Source organism: Myodes glareolus, chromosome 4, assembly GCF_982192425.1.
Source record: "Myodes glareolus chromosome 4, mMyoGla1.1, whole genome shotgun sequence".
NCBI lineage: Eukaryota > Metazoa > Chordata > Mammalia > Rodentia > Cricetidae > Myodes > Myodes glareolus.
The window spans coordinates 68,534,926-68,555,914 of NC_142029.1; the positions used below are offsets into that span (position 1 = coordinate 68,534,926).

The following is a 20,989-nucleotide window of genomic DNA, read 5'->3' on the forward strand; positions in this document are numbered from 1 at the left end:
TACCCTGAGGCAATGCATGACTGCAAGAGAAACTGCAAACTGAGTTACCCAACCCCCCCCCCCCCCCCCCCCCCCCGCCCAAGAACAGACTATTCAAAGGAAATGCCTAACATTCCAACCACTGTAGATAGGATCACCTGCCAGTGCACCTCACCAGGACACCCCTAGACAAATGTCAGCCAATCAGGGATCCTGAACCTCAGAGACCCCTCACTCCCACCTTTACTGCTATAAAAACCCAATTCTTATTGAGCTCAGGGCTCTCTGGTTATTCCAATATGTTGGATATGCGAAGAGACTGTGTTTGCAAACTTGATTAAAATAAAGGCTCTTTGCTTTTACATATGGGACTCGGTTTCTTTGTTGGCTTTTGTGGAGACTTTGCAGATTTAGGCATAACATATGCACCACACACACATGCAAATGGAAAGAAGAAACATGTAGAATTCACAAAACTGAATTTATAATCAGTGTATACTTAGAAATATATACAACCTAACTGGAAAAACATTTTCTTCACACTAACAAAGGTCACTCCCATTAACAATCCTTCACACATCCAGCTTTAGGTAATCATCAACATAATCTGACCTTCTTTGTACTGCCAACTCCTAAATAATGACATAGAGACCTTTTATCAAATATGAAATCTTGGCCTTATTTTAGGCTTGTTCTCAACAACTAGCTCTTAAAACTTAATCTACATTTTGCCATATGGCTCATTACCTCTCCTCAGGACCAAACATCAGACTTTCTCCAAGTCTGGCTCATAAATCCCCCATGCCAGATTCTTCCCAGAGTTCCTATTTCTGCCTGGAAGACCCACTTATCTTCTCCTGCCTAGCTACTGGCCATTCAGTTCTTTATTAAACCAATCGAAAGGTGCCTTAGGTAGGCAAGGAAAGACAGAGATGCATCTTTACATGGTATGATCAAATACCCCACAACACAATTATTCATTCTCAACCTCTACACACTATATGTGCTTCTTTGAGCTGACTTCTTTAACCTTGGTTTTGCATATGCTGTTTTGCTCTTGACGATGAATAATTTCCGTTTCTGTTTCCTAGACCATATGCTAACACTGTAATTCCATTTCTAGGTCCCAAGAAGACTCTTGGTACAAACTTAGAACCATTTGCTAATTTCAAAATCATTAACAATATCTAGTCAGAAAAAATTATTTTGGATTGTTGTATTATATATTAAACATTACATGAGTGATTGCAGAAAAAACGCATGCATATCATTAATTATCCAGTTCCATCTAATCATCTCAATTTCTTCCCTCTGGATCACTATAAAAAAACAACACTGAGTTAGGAAAAATCATCCCAACACTAATACAATTCGTAATTTATAAACATCTCTTTTTCAGTTGCTTTATTATAATTATAATTATGTTTCAAAATTTTCCTCTAAGCAATTCTAAGAAACTAATTCAGACATAATAATTGCTGCCCCAAACAGGTTTATGTAATTTCACACAGACAGAGAGAGAGAGAGAGAGAGAGAGAGAGAGAGAGAGACAAGCAACTATGTTTATCTGTTTTGTCTTTACTATTTCCCAGAAACAGAGTTGTTGGCAAAACCTTGAGCCATTAAATAATGTGGCCCAACAGCTGGAAATAGTATAACTTGTTGCAATTTTGTTTCTCAGGCTCAAATCCTTCACACATTAAGCAATTCTCCTCTGCAAATGTTTTATTTGTCAGTCAGCCAAAATGAAGCAGAGTTATAGCCCAAGATCATTGCTTACCAAGACTTCTTTGTAGTTCACGCTAAGAATTAATGACTATGTCACTTGTGAATTATATAGATTGAAACAAATAATGAATTAACAAAGATAAATATGATTCTGTGCTCCCAAGCACACATATGTTAGTGAGGCCCTATAATTTATTTTGTGCAAACATGAAATGTAGAATTGATTTCTGGGAGACTTCTTTGAGTATATAGTTAAGGACTAATGAAATGGATTATTATATTCAAATATTACCTTCCTAATCTGTTTTCAGTTTAGTCTTTCCTTCACCATCTTAGTGTGCTTTCCATGAGGCAGCATGCACAGGGCCTGCATGGGGTTGCACCAGGTCCTCTGCATACACATTACTATTTTCAGTTTAGTGCTTTTATGAAACTTCTCGGCGTGTGAAAGACTGGGGCTCTGATTCTTATGCCTTCTTCTAGTCTTTTTTCCTTCTATTGGTTGTCTTTGTCTAATTTTGATGTGATGGGTTTTTTTATCTTAGTATTTTTTTTATGTGCTAGTGTTTTCTGTTAGAAGGCTGTTCTTTCCTAAGGAGAGACAGAAAGGGAGTGGGGCCCAAATGACCAGGGAGGTGGAGAGAAACAAACAGGAGTGGGAGGAGGAAATCTCTTATTCAGGATATATTATATGAGAAAATAGTCTGTTCTCAAAAAAAATTGGGGAAAAAGAAAAATACCTGTTATCATGCATCTCTCCCCAGAACAATAGCTGTGTACTCTCTGTGCACTAACAACTTATTTTTATTATTAGCAATTTTTGAAGAATAATTTATAAGCAATAAAATTTACCTACTTTAAATGGAAAGTTGAATCATGTTTAGAAGATTTATAGTTTCCTGCAAACATTGCCCAGCCCCTGAGCATTTACAACACCATCAACCTTCTTGATACCTGCTAGCAGTCAGTTCTTATTCCCACTATCTTCCCCCAAAAACAGTAGCCTGCCGGGCAGTGATGGCGCACGCCTTTAATTCCAGCACTCATGATGCAGGAGCAGGTGGATCTCTGTGAGTTCCAGGTCAACCTGGTCTGCAAGAACTAGTTCCAGGACAGACTCCAAAGCTACAGAGAAACCCTATCTCAAAAAAAAAAAAAGCAGTAGCCTGCCTAAGTCAACAACAGGCATCCGTATAAGCCAAATAGTATAGCACCAGTTGAACAGAGGCTTTGAGATTGTCATGGCATTACCAAGATTCATCTTGATATAGATAAAGCATAAAAATGAGGTATCTTTAGCTGCTAAATAAACTACATTTTAAGACAATATCCAGCTTCATGTATCTGGAGATGATGGTAAAACACACAATCTGTGCTAGAAAGGTGGCTGCACATGCCATGAACCACACCAGGAATGTCACAGAAGAAACTACCCATCTCATTGGGACATAACAGGGACATAATAGGGCAATTTAAAGATAAGAAATGTAAGGATGCTCCCTTGTACGAAGTTCTCCAGCCAAGTGCCCACTATGAAGCAGGTACTCACCCTATAGTTCATGATGACTATGTAACATATACATAACAAATAACCACAATTTGATCATAGACCACCACCGCATATAGGAAACAGTATCAAATAACCTTTTCCTTCTTCATTGCCATACCCTATTCCCCAACATGGGGGAGACATCCTGCTGGACCAGAGGCTTCAAGGCCAACAGAATTCCAGGCCAGCCACCTGCCTGCAGACCTCCTTTACTCTCTTGGTGTACCCCTCAAAAATCACTGTCTACAATCTCCCTGACTCCTCATTATCCTGAAACTTTCTCCAACTCAGGCAGAGACTCTTTGTTGGATAAGAGGTCAAGCAGTCCACCAGGACTCAAGCCCCTGATAGGACAGAGATTCCATGCTCAACCACGGGCAACACTAGCCAGAAGATCAGAAAGGAAACAGAAACCAAAAAATAAAACACCCATTCAACAAAGACAAAGGCAGAAATCAGAACCTAGATCTATAATCACGACAACCCAGATGCCTAACTACCAGTGCAGGAACCCAATCAACACCAGAAAGGTGTTATCAACAATATGATATCAACAGAGCCTGACTATTCTACCATAGCAAGCCCTGAATATTCTAACACAACTGAAGCATAAGACAAAGACCCTTGTGGTTCTCCTGCTTCCTCAGGATCTTTGGTCTCTGGTCTGCGAGGGTGAAGGGAGCAAAAGCTGAGAACAGGGTGCAGAAGACTGTGAATACAATGGACACAATGCTCCTGGAGCCAACTTCAGGGAGCCAACTCAACTTTATTCCAGAGTACAGGAAATACATAGGATTGGGAACAGCAGCTGAGGAATCACCTAATTTGCATTAAACAGCATCCTTTTTCCTAACATAAAGTTGTGTTAATGGCAACATGTCCCTATGAAAATAGCTAGAGCAAGTTATTTAATTTCCATGTGGTCAACATGGGAGAGCATTTGCAGGGAGCTATGTCAGGGGTCAGGCATCCAGGCTTTAAGACACTTATCAGTAAAGACAATCCTCAGTGTCTAGAGACATTCTCCAGAATAGGGCAGGTAGGGAACAGGCCCTCTCACTAGGGAAGGAATCCCTCATGTTACTGAGCTTGTGCTGCCAGGCCATGATAGTCTGCAACCTCTGACCAGCAAGACCTTCCAACAGACCTTAAAACCAACTTTATGAAGATTATAGAGGTCTTTTTAAAAGAAGTGAATAAATCCCTTAAAGAAATAGAAGAAAAGGCAAACAAAGAATTGAAGGAAATGAATAAATCCCTTAAAGAAAGTCAAGGAAAACATAAACAGTTGAAGGAAACAAACATGATTTTTAAAAAAATAAAATGAAGAGCTGGAAGACTCAGTTCTATAACAGATGCTACAGCTCTACTTCTTAATGCAGAACATCATCCTGAGGGAAATTCCTGATGGGAAAACATGTCAAATACTTCCAAGTTCCCCAGGAAGAAACACAGGGGATGTGGGGGTAGGGGAAAGACAGGATGGTGAGGAAAATGAGCAGGTTCCCCAACAAGGCAAAGACCTAATTTTGGAACAGGATGAAAAAGCATATTTTCTAATCCTTCACAGTTAGAAATTCTCACCAGGATGAATTCTGTCACAAAGATGTAGTTTCTCATGCTCATGGGACATCAACCATGGAGAAGTAAAACTGTGTTGTTCATGAGTAACTGAGACCATCGTCCTGACCAATGAACTCCTATCTAAGGCAGTGACTGCAAATGGAATAAGGCAAATGAGGGAAAGGGGGCCAGTACTGCTTCACATTTAGCCTCAGTTTCCTCAAACAGTAAGCTAGATGGCAGAGTAGTTTGTAGCTAGTAAATATAATAATCACCTGTCACCACATGCTAGTATCTCTAAATCAGGCTTATCAGGAATTATGCCTACTACTTAATTTCCATGAGTTTTTTTTTTTTTTTGGTCAGATGACAACTAAAGTTCAATATCAGACTATCAGACAACTCACAGTTTGTTCATATTTAAACAGCTACTCAGAAATAGGATTTAAATTTAACACACACATATGTGTGTGTATGTATGCATAATTTCTAAATATTGCGATATATTTATATAAATGTATATTTAACTACTTTTGAAAATATTCTCTTCATTCCTCATCATTTATAGTTAATAGAAAAGTATGCAATTTGTCAATTTTTTCTTATAATCCTCCCACACAAATACCAAAAGAGAATAGAGTCGAGGAGGAGCACTGTTCATAGGGATAGAAGTACCTTAGACACCATCAGATGCTCTATCCACAAGTTTTGCTTGGATGCTATAGATCTCATTAGTCAAAAATACAGCAGCATTAATATTACTTAAATGTAGCAAGCAGTATAAGTACTAGATAATCCTAAAGACTAACTTGAATTATGATTTCTGATCCAATTTATTCTCAGTTTTATCTTAATCCTTCATGTAATACCCCAAAAGATAAATGACCTTCTTTTTTTGTAATCGGGTTTTCTGCAAGAAATAATTGGATCAGTCTATTCACATTGTGTTGTAAATTGTTACTCTGATCATTTCCTGCTTTATTTCACTTTGACCTGGATAATAGCTTTTTCTCTGGATAAAAATCTCAGTGTAATTACTAGCAAGTTTGAAGAAGTGGTGAAAGAAGAAATTCTTACACATGTCAAATTCCAAGATCTACTAGTAAGTCCTCACTGAGGACACAATGGAGTGGAGGCATGCTGGGGATAAAACTGTATATGTGTGTATTAAGGGAGGTGTGTGTGTGTGTGTGTGTGTGTGTGTGTGTGTGTATGTGTGTGTGTCTGTGTGTGCATACACGCACACACACATACACACACACACTTGTGTTCACAAAACAGGAATCTAGAGGGAAGGATGAAGACATGGATTAAAAAATATTCTTTGTTTGGAAATCCAGTCTTTAAGTTTTTAAAAATTAGAAATTATCTTACCCTGTAACCCATTTTCTACTACAGGAGAGTTTTCTTCAATAGGCATATACATGCTTATGCATTTCTATTTTCTCATTAGTTCCTCAAGTCCCATATGTAGAAGATTTGTTTTCAGCCAATGACACTATGCAGAGGTGGATGTTTTAGAAGGCAGTGCCTACTTTCAAGGAAGAGATCACTAAGGGTGTTCCCAGGAAGGGTATATTAATACCTGAATCACTCTTTTGCCTTCCTGCCATTTGAGGCAAGCAGTCACATTGCTATTTCTGACCACAGAGATCAGTCATGCCACAATCACAAAGCAATGAAATCAAATGACCGTCAAATAAAATGTCTGAAATAATAAACAAAAGTAAATCTTTCCTCATTTGCAGTTTATCATCTTAGCTATTTTGTCTCAGCAACAGAACATTAATACAATATATCAGCTTATAAGTGTCTTCAAAATACAATGTCAAGTAACAGAAACTGTGTGTTTTAATGTTGCCTTATGATACCACTTAATTAAATTTCAAAAATACACATTTTAACTATATGAAATAGCAAAGCCTTGAAAAGTGTTTGGGAATCATGATAAAGAAATCATAAGAATGGATGAACAAAGACAAGTGAGATCAAAATGGAAATGAAAACAAAGTGAAAATGAGATGTCCAATGATAGTTGGCAATGTATAACATTCTAATGTCAATGATAATTACAAGAGTGTTTAGTTCATAATAACTGTGAACTATGTAGGTATCCTTATAAAATTTTATGCATATGCTTTTATGTGATTATTTAAAGCAAATGACAAAAATAGGTATGCTATAGCTTTTATATCCTGGTCCACACATTAACAGGGTTATATTTAACCAACCAACCCACAGAAATAATAAACTGTTGACTGAGCTTTATGTACTGCACAGTTCCCATAGTCATTAAATCCCCAAAAAAGTCACACAGAGGTCTATATTAATTATAAACTGATTGGCCTAGTATCTCAGGTTTCTTATTAACTCTTATAACTTACATTAGACCATAATTCTTGTCTGTGTTAGCCACGTGGCTTGGTACCTTTTTAGGCAAGGCAGTCACATCTTACTATCTTTCTTCCTCCATGACTGGGTCACAACTGCAGACTGCACTTCCTTTTTCCCAGAATTCTCATTGCCCCACCTCTACTTCCTGTCTGGCTGCTGACCAATTAGCGTTTATTTAAAATATAAGTGACAGGGTACAGACCATTGCCCCACAGCAATAAACTGGACCAAATACACACAAACAAGTGCTTTCAGATATGAGATAAGTGCAGATCACTGAAATTTCTAAGGAAGGAATATTTAGAATCTGAACAGTTTTGTTTTGGGAAATTTTCTGGATTGTGGTCTCAGAGGTCTCAGACAGAGAACAAGCAGACATCATGATCAGTTAATTAAAAAAGGAATCTGATGCAATATCTGAAATCAGTGAATTTAGCGGAACTGATATAGTACTGAGATAAAACATTTATCATCCTTCTACATATAAAAATTTTCACTTAAAATATCAAGTCAGGAAATACTTAATGATAAATCTGGGAAGCTGAGCTGGGTATGAGTACTTGAAATCACAAGTAATAATGAGAAACATGAAAGACATGTGTGGTATCCAAGAATCAGATATGGTGCTTCCAAAATGTCAGTTCCCCCACAATTACTCTATACGTTCAATGTAATGCCAACTAAAACCTAAACAGATCTTTCTGTAGAAATTAGAAAGTGGATTCAAAATTAACAAGGAGTGCAAAGAACATTGAACAGCAAAAGCTGTTGTTTAAAAAAAATAAATATTCAAGGAGAAACACAGGCAGAGCAAGCCCAATGATGAATATGGTTGCTAAATACATGCATATAGAACCCTGCCCTTATCTAGTCATTTGAAGAACATCAGAGGAGGACACCATCACATGGGAATGGTCTGTGGGTATGAAACATTACCTTATACAAAATCTTTAAGTGAAGAATTATACATAATTTTAATTTTATTTATTATTGTCATCATTGTTGTGTATGTATAATGCATGCGATGCTGTGCACACATCATGGTGGACTTGCGGACATCAGAGGATAATTTTGGAGTCCAGTTCTTTCCACTGTGTTTGCCAAGGTTCTTCAACAAGTACATTACCTACTGAGTCATCTCACCTGCCTGAGTGCAGAACTCTTACTGATGCTGGAAGTTCAAGTTTGTGTATCACATAGATTCTTGCCATAATCTAAAGTCGAGCCTAAAATAATTGAAATTCCTTTCTTTTTATTAGAAAGATCAAACTCATCCAATGCCATCATTGAGATCCTCTGGCTAGAAAACCTATACAGAACAAGATGTACATCTCTCATGAGAATCAAATATCAAAACTGTGTGCGTTTTCTAAAGTAATATTGAGATATACTAAGTAGAACCAAAATGTCAATGATTATTAAAATAAGTATTCTAAAATATGTGATGGGTTATGTAGATCAAATTTGTCTTCATTTAAATAGACACCCAGGCGGAGCTCTCCTGATTCCAGTCCCAGCCTTTATCCAGGTACACCTTCCTCTCTTCCCCCCCCCCTCCCCTCTGGAGACGCAAGATCTCCCCAGAGCTGCTCCCTTGCACGCTGGGCCTGGACTGTGGGCTCAGTCCGGCAGGGGCAGCTCCGGTGCTTTGAGAGCCTGTCTGAGGACAGGCAAGCCCTGTCTCAGCTCAATCACATTCCTGGCCAGCAAGAGAGAGTGAACTTCTAGCAGACTTCCATTGGAGGAGGGGTGAGTTTTCTCCTGGCCAGAGGGCTTCCTCTAGGAGGAATTCAGCCTTTCCCTGCTCCCCTCGACAATCTGGTCACCAGGCAGAGGCGACTACTCCCTGAGGAGCTCTCCTGATTCCAGTCCCAGCCTTTATCCAGGTACACCTTCCTCTCTTTCCCCCCTCCCCTCTGGAGACACAAGATCTCCCCAGAGCTGCTCCCTTGCACGCTGGGCCTGGACTGTGGGCTCAGTCCGGCAGGGGCAGCTCCGGTGCTTTGAGAGCCTGCCTGAGGAAAGGCAAGCCCTGTCTCAGCTCAATCACATTCCTGGCCAGCAAGAGAGAGTGAACTTCTAGCAGACTTCCATTGGAGGAGGGGTGAGTTTTCTCCTGGCCAGAGGGCTTCCTCTAGGAGGAATTCAGCCTTTCCCCGCTCCCCTCGACAATCTGGTCACCAGGCAGAGGCGACTCCTACTTGTGGAGCTCTCCCGAATCCCGTCCCAGCCTTTATCCAGGTACACCTTCCTCTCTTCCCCCCTTACCTCTGGGGCCACAAGATCTCCCCAGAGCAACTCCCTTGCTCGCTGGGCCTGGGTTGTGAGTACAACCCGGTAGTAGGGAGTGCCTGTGTTTCAATAGACTGCCTGAGGAAAGGTAGGCCTTCTGTCAGTGAATTCCCTGCCCAACAAGGGAACCTGACCTGGTACTAGAAGATCCAGTAGAGAGCATTTGAAGGAAGAGATGGGCAGACACCAAGGCAAGAACTCCTCCAACAATCTAAAAAACAACATGAAAACGCCAGAACCCAATGACCCTACAATAGAAGGGCTTGAACCTCTTAATTCAGAAGAAGCGGGAAAAAATGCCATTATGAAAGCAATAGAGTCCCTTAAACAGGATATGAATAACTCCCTTAAAGAACTGGATGAGAAGTATAACAAAAAGATTGAAGAAATGAGTAAAGAAATGGATGAAAATATAAAAAAAACATCGAAGAAATGAGTAAATCCATGAATGATATATTGGTAAACCAAGAAAAAACAATCAAACAGGTAATGGAAACAGTTCAAGAATTGAAAACTGAAATGGAGGCAGTGAGGAAAACACAATCCGAGGGCCGGCTGGATATGGAAAATCTAGGTAAACGAACAGAGACTACAGAATCAAGCATAACCAATAGGATACAAGAGATGGAAGAATGAATCTCAGAGTCTGAAGATACCATAGAGAAAATAAATGCTCTGATCAAAGAAAACAGCAAATCCAATAAATTCTCATCACAAAACATTCAAGAAATCTGGGACACAATAAAAAAACCAAATCTAAGAATAATAGGGATTGAAGAAGGAGAAGAACTGCAGATCAAAGGACCAGAAAATATATTCAACAAAATTATAGAAGAAAACTTTCCCAATCTAAAGAATGATATTCCTATGAAGGTTCAAGAAGCATACAGAACACCGAATAGGCTTGATCAAAAAAAAACATCCCCTCACCATATAATAATCAAAACACAAAACATACAGATTAAAGAAAGAATATTAAGAGCTGCAAAGGAAAAAGGGCAAGTAACTTATAAAGGTAAACCTATCAGACTCACACCGGACTTCTCTATGGAAACCATGAAAGCCAGAAGGTCCTGGATAGAGGTACTGCAGAAACTAAGAGACCATGGATGCAAGCCCAGACTAATATACCCAGCCAAGCTATCATTCACTATCAATGGAGAAAACAAAATATTCCAGGATAAGAACAAATTTAAACAATTCGCAGCCACAAACCCAGCCTTACAGAAAGTAATAGAAGGAAAATTGCAACCAAAGGAGTCCAACATTGCCAGCAATGCTTACAATAACTCAGACATCTAGCGACCCTTCACGAGCTTAACTCAAAGAAGGGACACATACAAACTCTATTAATCAAACAAACAAAAAATAATAATAACCGGAGTCAACAACCACTGGTCATTAATATCACTTAATATTAATGGACTCAATTCACCTATAAAAAGGCACAGACTAAGAGACTGGATACGAAAACAGGATCCAACATTCTGCTGTTTACAAGAAACACACCTCAACCACAAAGACAGACATTTACTCAGAGTAAAGGGTTGGGAAAAGGTTTTTCAAGCAAACGGACCTAAGAAACAAGCAGGCGTGGCCATTCTAATCTCCAACAAAATTGACTTCAAACTAAAATCAATCAGAAGAGATGGAGATGGACATTTTATACTCATAACAGGAACAATTCATCAGGAGGAAGTCTCAATCCTGAATATCTACGCCCCTAATATAAAGCCTCCTACTTATGTAAAAGAAACACTTCTAGAAATCAAGGCAGTCATCAAACCACACACACTAATAGTAGGAGACTTCAACACTCCTCTCTCACCAATGGACAGGTCAATCAGACAGAAACCTAACAGAGAATTAAGAGAATTATTGGAGGTATTGAATCAAATGGACTTAACAGACATCTATAGAACATTCCACCCAAATAGGAAAGAATATACCTTCTTCTCTGCAGCTCATGGAACCTTCTCGAAAATTGACCACATACTGGGTAACAAAGCAAACTTCCACAGATACAAAAAAATATTAATAACCACCTGTGTCTTGTCAGACCACCATGGATTAAAGTTAGAATTCAAGAACAGTGCTACCCCCAGGAAGCCAACAAATTCATGGAAGTTGAACAGTCAACTACTGAATCACCCCTGGGTCAAGGAAGAAATAAAGAAAGAAATTAAAGTCTTCCTTGAATTTAATGAAAATAAAATACTCAAACCTATGTCCCATACTCAAACCTATGGGACACTATGAAAGCAGTGCTAAGAGGAAAGTTCATAGCACTAAGTGCCCAATTAAAGAAAACGGAGAAAGCACACATTGGAGACTTAACAGCACACTTGAAAGATCTAGAAAAAAAAGAAGCTGATTCACCCAGGAGGAGTAGAAGACTGGAAATGATCTAACTGAAGGCTGAAATCAACAAAATAGAAACACAGAAAACAATCCAAAGAATCAATGAAGCAAAAAGCTGGTTCTTGGAGAAAATCAGCAAGATCGACAAACTCCTATCCAAATTATTCAAACGGCAGAGAGAGATCATGCAAATTAATAAGATCAGAAATGAAAAGGGGGACATAACCACAGACACAGAGGAAATTCAGAGAATCATTAGATCTTACTACGAAAATTTATATGCCACAAAGCTGGAAAATGTAAAAGAAATGGACATTTATTTAGATAAGTACCATATACCAAAGTTGAACCAAGAACAGGTGAACAATCTAAATAGACCTGTTAGTCGCGAAGAATTAGAAGCTGTTATCAAAAATCTCCCTACCAAAAAAAGCCCAGGACCAGATGGTTTCAATGCAGAATTCTACCGGAACTTCCAGGAAGAGCTAATACCTATACTCCTTAATGTATTTCACAATATAGAAACAGAAGAATCACTGCCAAACTCTTTTTATGAAGCTACAGTTACCCTGATACCAAAACCACACAAAGACACAACCAGGAAAGAGAATTACAGACCAATATCACTCATGAACATTGACGCAAAATACTCAATAAAATACTGGCAAACCGAATCCAAGAATACATTAGAAAAATTATCCATTTTGATCAAGTGGGCTTCATCCCAGAGATGCAGGGCTGGTTCAACATACGCAAATCTATCAATGTAATCCATCATATAAATAAACTGAAAGAAAAAACCACATGATCATTTCATTGGATGCTGAAAAAGCATTTGACAAAATTCAACACCCATTTATGATAAAGGTGTTGGAGAGACTGGGGATACAAGGATCATACCTAAATATAATAAAAGCAATATACAGCAAACCGTAAGCTAACATCAAATTGAATGGAGAGAAACTCAAAGCCTTTCCACTAAAATCAGGAACACGACAAGGCTGTCCACTCTCACCATTCCTCTTCAATATAGTGCTTGAAGTTCTAGCAATAGCAATAAGACAACATAAGGGGATCAAGGGGATTCAAATTGGAAAAGATGAAGTTAAACTTTCGTTATTTGCAGACGATATGATAGTGTACATCAGCGACCCCAAAAACTCTACCAAAGAACTCCTACAGTTGATAAACACCTTTAGTAATGTGGCAGGATACAAGATCAACTCCAAAAAATCGGTAGCCCTCCTATACACAAAGGATAAAGAAGCAGAGAGGGAAATCAGAGAAACATCACCTTTCATGATAGCCACAAATAGCATAAAATATCTTGGGGTAACTCTAACCAAGGAAGTGAAAGATCTATTTGACAAGAACTTTAAGTCTTTGAAGAAAGACATTGAGGAGGATACCAGAAAATGGAAAGACCTTCCCTGCTCTTGGATAGGGAGAATCAACATAGTAAAAATGGCAATTCTACCAAAAGCAATCTATAGATTCAATGCAATTCCCATCAAAATCCCATCAAACTTCTTCACAGACCTTGAGAGAACAATAATCAAGTTTATATGGCAAAACAAAAAACCCAGGATAGCCAAAACAATCTTATACAATAAAGGAACCTCTGGAGGCATTACCATCCCTGACTTCAAACTGTATTACAGAGCAACAGTATTGAAAACAGCTTGGTATTGGCATAACAACAGAGAAGTCGACCTATGGAATCGAATAGAAGACCCGGGTATTAACCCACAAACTTATGAACACCTGATTTTTGACAAGGGAGCTAAAGCTATACAATGGAAGAAAGATAGCATCTTTAACAAATGGTGCTGGCATAACTGGATGTCAACCTGTAGAAGAATGAAAATAGATCCATATCTATCACCATGCACAAAACTCAAGTCCAAATGGTTTAATGACCTCAATATTAATCTGACCACTGTGAACCTGATAGAAGAGAAAGTGGGAAGTAGTCTACAAGACATAGGCACAGGAGACCACTTCCTAAGCAGAACCCCAGGAGCGCAGACAATAAGAGAAACAATAAATAAATGGGACCTACTGAAACTGAAAAGCTTCTCTAAAGCAAAGGACACTGTCAGTAAGACAAAAAGGCTACCTTCTTACTGGGAAAAGATCTTCACAAACCCTGCAACAGATAAAGGTCTGATCTCCAAAATATACAAAGAACTCAAGAAACTAGACACTAAAACTCTAATTAACCCAATTAAAAAATGGGGGTACTGAACTGAACAGAGAATTCACAACAGATGAACTTCGAAGGGCTAAAAAGCACTTAAGGTCATGCTCAACCTCCTTAGCGATCAGGGAAATGCAAATCAAAACAACTTTGAGATATCATCTTACACCTGTCAGAATAGCCAAACTCAAAAACACCAATGATAGCCTATGCTGGAGAGAATGTGGAATGAGGGGAACACTCATCCATTGTTGGTGGGAATGCAAACTTGTGCAGCCACTGTGGAAATCAGTGTGGCGGTTTCTCAGGAAACTGGGAGTCAACCTCCCTCAGGACCCAGCAATTCCACTCTTGGGAATATACCCTAGAGATTCCCTAACATACTACAAAAGCATTTGTTCTACTATGTTCATAGCAGCACTATTTGTAATAGCCAGAACCTGGAAACAGCCTAGGTGCCCCTCAATAGAAGAATGGTTAAAAAAGGTGTGGAACATATACACATTAGAGTTTTACTCAGCGATAAAAAACAATGACATCTTGAATTTTGCAAGCAAATGGATGGAAATAGAAAACGCTTTACTGAGTGACGTAAGCCAGACCCAAAAAGAGGAACATGGTATGTATTCACTCATAAGTGGATTCTAACCATAATTAAAGGTCTTTGAGCCTATTATTCGTGATCCTAGAGAAGCTAAATAAGAAGATGAACCTGATGAAGATTATTTAGCTATCCGCCAGGAGGTAGGAAATAGACAAGAGTCCCAGGTAACCTCGGGTGCATGGGGGGGTGGGAGGGTTGTCAGAAAGGGAGAGGGTTAGAGAGAAGGGAGTAGGGGAGGATTGGGGAAAGATCGGGGGACTGGGATGGGGGGGAGGGAGGAAGGATGGATATGGGATCAGACAAGTATATACCTCAACTAAGGGAATCATTTTAGGGTTTACAAGAGACTTGATTATAAAGGGGATCCCCGGTCCAAGGAGAGATCCCCAGATGGTTCTCTGGACAGAGGAGAGGTTGCCTGAACCGGCCTTGGCCCACAACCATACTGATGAATATTTTGCATGTCACCATAGAACCCTCATCTGGAGATGGATGGAGATGGAGGCGGAGAACCACGTTGGAACACTGGACCTAGCTCCCTAGGTCCAAATAAGAGGCAGAAGGAAAGAGAACGTGAGCAAAGAAGGCAAGGGCAGAGGAAACCTTCATCTGACGTTGGATGGCGATACAGATGGAGACCCATATTGGAACACCGAACTGAGCACTCCATGGTCCAAATGAGGAACAGAAAGATGAAGAAAATAAAAAAAGTAATCAGGACTGGGAGGGATGCGATCACCCACTGATACAAGGGAACTGATATAATGAGAGTTCACCAAGGCCTGTTGGACTGGGACTGAACGAGGTCGTGATCCAACCAGATTCTCTGAATGTGGCTGGCCCGGAGCCTTTTTGAAAAGCCATTGACAATGACACTGGGACTTGCTTCCTCTGCATATACTGGATTTTGGCGCTCCAGTCTGTTTGGACTCTCACCTTTCCTGGACCTGGAGGGAGGGGGGAGGAACTTGAACTTCCCACAGGGCAGGAAATCCTGACTGCTCTAGGGGATGGAGAGGGAGGAGGAGAGGGAGTGGGGGGGATTGGGAGGGTGTTGGGAGGAGGGGCTGAAATGGAAACTTTTATAATTTAATAAAAAAAAAGGAAAATAAATAAATAAATAAATAAATAAATAGACACCCAGTGTTAGAAAATTGAGTGTTGTGATAGGTTAATTTGTTAATTTAAGGGACTTCGAGTATTCACATCTCTTTCACAAAGAAGAATCTTGTCCATCTATAGTTGCTGGTATTGCTTTTAGAACTGTGTGGGCTTTAGATTGTCATTTAGTTTATGAGAACCCTTGTCCTAGTAGTTAAGATATGCATTAATTCCAGAAGGAAACGCTTTCTTTTTCTTTAGTTTCATTAATTCATGTGAAAACAGGAAAAACACTTTCACATAAAATACATATTTTAAATGTAAAGAGGAAATAAAGGCAGCAATTTCAGAGAAATCTGTGAACCAGCAAATGTGAGTTAACATCATTCCAGGACCAAAGCCCTGGGGAGGAGGGGCTTAATTAGTAAGATGTGTCTTCAGCAATAACCATCTTAAGATCCCTGGAGCACAGAAAAGTTAAAGAGTCATCAAAGAGACAAGGAGTCACAACAGAGAATTGCCCCTAGGGCATGAAATCCCTTATTTTCCACTTGTGAAATCCCAGAAGAAATCAAGACTAGTATTAATCATTCCCTGCAGAAGTCTTGAAGATGACCTTGATGGTTATTCATTACATTTTGGCAAAATTGAAAGGTTAAAAGAATGATGGCCCATCAAAGCAGAATCAGCTTACACATACACATTTTGCTAGAATTCTCAGTGTTTATAATAGTGTTGAAATATGTTTGCCTATGAAGAATGTAGGGTCAACATTTTGTCTCCTGAGATATCACCCCAATTTCAATTTCTACATCAAAAGGATATTGTTTCTATAGTTTTTCTTCTGTGTTTTTAAACATGCAGGGGAATAACTGTTACCACTCATCAAGGACGTGGAACTTCTTTAAACCTTAATATCTGCCTTGTGATCCAAAACAGAGATCCATAAGTGGTAAGCAGTTGAAACTAACTGTCTAAACTCAACACTCCTTCCTGGCTGGCCACTTTGGAAAGTCTACAAAGTATTTAAGATGTAAACTCTTGGGTTCTTTAGTCTTCTTTAAAATCAGTTCATATTGTCTTAATTGTGCCTTAGTTAATTAACACTATGTAGTTTAATAAAGGTCTTTTATGTAATACATCAGTCAATTAATTACTTTCTCTATACCCACAGCATAACACCTCTGAATATCCAACTGAGTTCCCGCTGACTTCCACACAGAAAAGGCTATTTCTGACAGAGAGGCAAAGATGAAAAGGGCAAAAGTGCCCTAATAATTGGGTAAGTGATGCTCCTTTTTAATTGACTAGCTCTAGATTTCTGCCCTGGTTTCCATTGATGTTCCATGACTTTTTACTACTTCTTAAATGTAGCAATATTGTTTAAAAGACACCCAGTCTTCTCTCTGAAGAAGAAATTATTTCTTTTCTCTGAAATAATAGGCAACCTGCAAGCAAATAAAAGTGATTTCAGACTGTGTATACAGATTGTATGTTTAAATTTCACAACAAAATATATGATTATATTTAATTCACACCTGATACTCAAAGATGAAGGTGTTTACTTCTCTTTACAATTTAAGCACAATTTTTCATGAGTGCCTCAAAATGCACAGAGATCATATGACTACACTTCAGTAGAATAAACATGAGCTTAAAGTCCTGGCGAAATAAGACCGGATGGAGTAAATGTGCTCTGACCATCACTGTAATAGTTTCCAGCTCTTCATATAATAAGGAATACAGAACACAGGGAAAAAACAGGCTCTTTGTAATACAAAAATATTGCAGCCACACCGAGTCCCAGTATCTGACCAGAGAGCATCCAGGAGGAAGGTCATTGTATAATTTTCATTTAAATGAAATTATTTAATGATCAAAGGGGAAATGAATGACTGAATATCTATCTCTCTTTCTCTCCCTCTCCCCCCTCTCTCTGGTGTGTGTGTGTGTGTGTGTGTGTGTGTGTGTGTGTGTGTGCACATGCACATGCTAAAGGAAACAATAAAAGGCATTAGAATGATGGCTGGTTGTGGGAGAAGTTTATCAGCACTAGGTATTACTTGAGCATATTTTTACAATTTTAGAAACAAAGAACTATAACAAAATTTGACCCTTTTGTTATAAGTCAACTATTTCATATAAATTTCACACTCTTGCAGAGTATGGCTGGAAAAAGGAAACAACCATTTCTTTGTATGGGTGACTATATAAATATTTTAAATATTTAATATTAAATATATATAAATATTTTAAAAATGTATTTTGTGTTCTCCATCAGTGGAAATTCAGTGACCATATATCATATGAAGAAATGTCAAATGGGACTCTAGTGACGACGTTCTTCCTCTCAGGTATTCCCCATGCACCAGCCCTGGACACCATGCTCTTTGTAATCTTCCTGGCGATTTACATTCTCACTGTGTTAGGAAACCTTCTCATTCTGATGGTGATCAGGGTGGATTCCCACCTCCACATACCCATGTACTACTTTCTCACCAACCTTTCCTTTATTGACATGTGGTTCTCCACAGTCACAGTGCCCAAAATGCTGATGACCTTGGTGTCCCCAGAGGGTGGCGCTATCTCCTTCTACAGTTGTGTGGCACAGTTCTACTCCTTCCACTTCCTGGGTAGCACTGAGTGTTTCCTCTACACAGTCATGTCCTATGATCGCTACCTGGCCATCAGTTACCCACTCAGGTACAGCAGCGTGATGAGCGGGAGAGTGTGTGCCCTCCTGGCTGCTGGCACCTGGCTCACCGGTTCCCTGCACTCTGCTGTCCAGACTACACTGACCTTCCATTTGCCCTACTGTGGACCCAACCAGATCCAGCATTATTTCTGTGATGCTCCTCCCATCCTCAAGCTGGCCTGTGCAGACACCTCGGCCAATGAGATGGTCATCTTTGTGAATATCGGGGTGGTGGCCTCAGGCTGCTTTATGCTGATTGTCTTGTCCTATGTGTCCATTGTCTGCTCGATCCTGAGGATCAATACTTCAGAGGGCCGACACAGGGCTTTCCAGACCTGTGCCTCGCACTGCATTGTGGTCCTCTGTTTCTTTGGTCCTGGTCTCTTCATCTACCTGAGGCCAGGCTCCGGGGATGCTGTGGATGGAGTTGTGGCCGTTTTCTACACCGTGCTGACACCTCTGCTCAACCCTGTTGTGTACACCTTAAGGAACAAAGAGGTGAAAAAAGCCCTGCTGAAATTAAAATATGGGTCAGTATTTAATCAGGGTAAATAACCAAGTAAAGAAGAAAATGTTTAATATCTTCAAAATATGTGATTAGATTGTGCTTCCAATGCCATCATGAGACTTTCAAAGAGCACATCAAACATCAAGCCCTAATTTCTAATGAAGGGACTTATAATTTTTTTATTCTTTGGTAAACACACATAAGAATCCCAAAGAAAGCTCCCTGTGAATATAATAATCTCAGCAAAAGGGTCATACTGCTGCTTTGTTTTTGTGTCTTGAGGAAATCATCAGAAAAACAATTTAATTTTACTACCTATACAAATATGTTCCAGAATTGCAATTCAGCGTCATATTCTTACAGTATGCTTTATTCAACTGAAGTGAGACTTTTAGGAATCTCTTTCTTTGAATACTTTAAACATTTCATATTAAAATTACATGTAATACAGTCCACTAAAAGACATGGTATGCTTATGAAGAAATGAACATTTAAGAAAACACTTAATAAAACATTTCTATTATTCAAACCATCTTTATTCCCTCTCATGAGCTAAAACTATTGTAGGTCTTTACTTTTTTAATACTCTGGCAAGGCCTTGAGAGTTGCAGTCATGAATGCAAGTGTACATCAAATGTTTCCCATTCATTATTCATAACAGCTGTCAGCTGTCCTATGGAAAATTTCTGACATTTTGTCCAAATTCAAAGTGTCCATTTCAGAATTAATAAATTTAATCCTGTAAAAAAAGGACCAGCATTAAGTGTAAAAAATAAAACAAATGTCCTTAGAGAAAAAGAATCAAAAAGTATTCATTGAGTTTATTCTCCAATTTATGCTTGTTCTGCAAGCCATGCTTATTTGACTTAAGTTGTAATATGCATTTTAGATACTTCCTAAGAGGTAAGATTTGTGTCATAAGCCTCGCAATCAGTCCACACATATACAAAGACAGAAAGTATGAATTCTATTTCCTAAAAAGACATTGCACTTACATGTCACGCATCATCTTAAGGCATTACATGCCACCCTTTCTAGCAGATGCAGAAGATGGAGCTAGGAAACTAATATGAAGTGTATCCAGACTCCTGATATTTGTTCCAACTGCATTTCAGAGGTGTTGGAGAAACAACATCCTTTGTGCTAGCCTGCCACAGCTTGTTAAAGGAAGTGGTGACTCTATGCTAAGAAGAAAATCCTCCTAACTGTGGGAGTCCAGCACGCAACATTCATTAGGTTGTGACCTATGCAGAAGGTTGTGCAAGGTCCCATCATATAACTCATCTCATTTTGCAAAGTCAAAAATCAGTGTGCAGAAGTACTCAGCCACTAGGCTGACTTTGATTCTAATCCAAAATTTCTAGCATTTATCTGTCTTGTTTTGTTCTTCATTTATTTATCTGTTTGCTTGTGAGATAGCATCTCACTATGTGACTCAGGTTGGGTTTGAAATTTCAGTTCTCCTGGCTCTGTCTGTGAGTTACAACTGTGTACCACCACAGTGCGCCCAGTGAGAACTATTCATTAGTATAAAGCACACTCTTTGAAATTTCTACCTACTTTACCAGGAAGAGAATAAGGAATGCTTTTGTTTTATAGATAACTATTCCCACAGTGTAAACAGCATTACATCACACTGTAAGCAGCCCAACTGGAACCACCCTGTAGTCTAACCACAGGGACAAGCAAACTTGATCTTCTGCCCAGTTAGATGCAGGTCCCTGTCAACTAATAATATGCCTAGCCTGGACATTGACATTATTAAGGAATAAAAAGAAATGTTGAGTGTTTTAGTCTGGGTCTCTAGTAATCTATTTTCCTCTCCTTAAAGTTAAAGGATTCATGCACAATATAATTTGGCACACAGATCCAAAGCTCTGTGAGTTTAGGACATACGATATAAACTTTAGGCATGGTGTGTGAAATTTTCATTAAAAACCACATGGTAACATATGCCTTTGTTACTTATAAGTGCAAATAATCACCTTTCCTGGCTGTGGATGACTAACTGCCTC

General features: G+C 39.1%; 1 protein-coding gene across 1 annotated transcript; it reads left to right on the forward strand.

Annotated features, from left to right (window-relative positions):
* Nucleotides 1–18,085: 18,085 nt before the first annotated feature.
* On the forward strand, nt 18,086–19,021 carry LOC125389079 (olfactory receptor 10G7). Its single transcript, XM_085688585.2, has one exon. The coding sequence runs from the start codon at nt 18,086–18,088 to the stop codon at nt 19,019–19,021; it is 936 nt and encodes a 311-aa protein (XP_085544711.2).
* The last annotated feature ends 1,968 nt before the right edge of the window (nt 19,022–20,989 follow it).

Coding starts and splice junctions, on each gene's coding strand:
- LOC125389079 (XM_085688585.2), top strand. CDS start 18,086: ATGTCAAATGGGACTCTAGTGACGACGTTCTTCCTCTCAGGTATTCCC.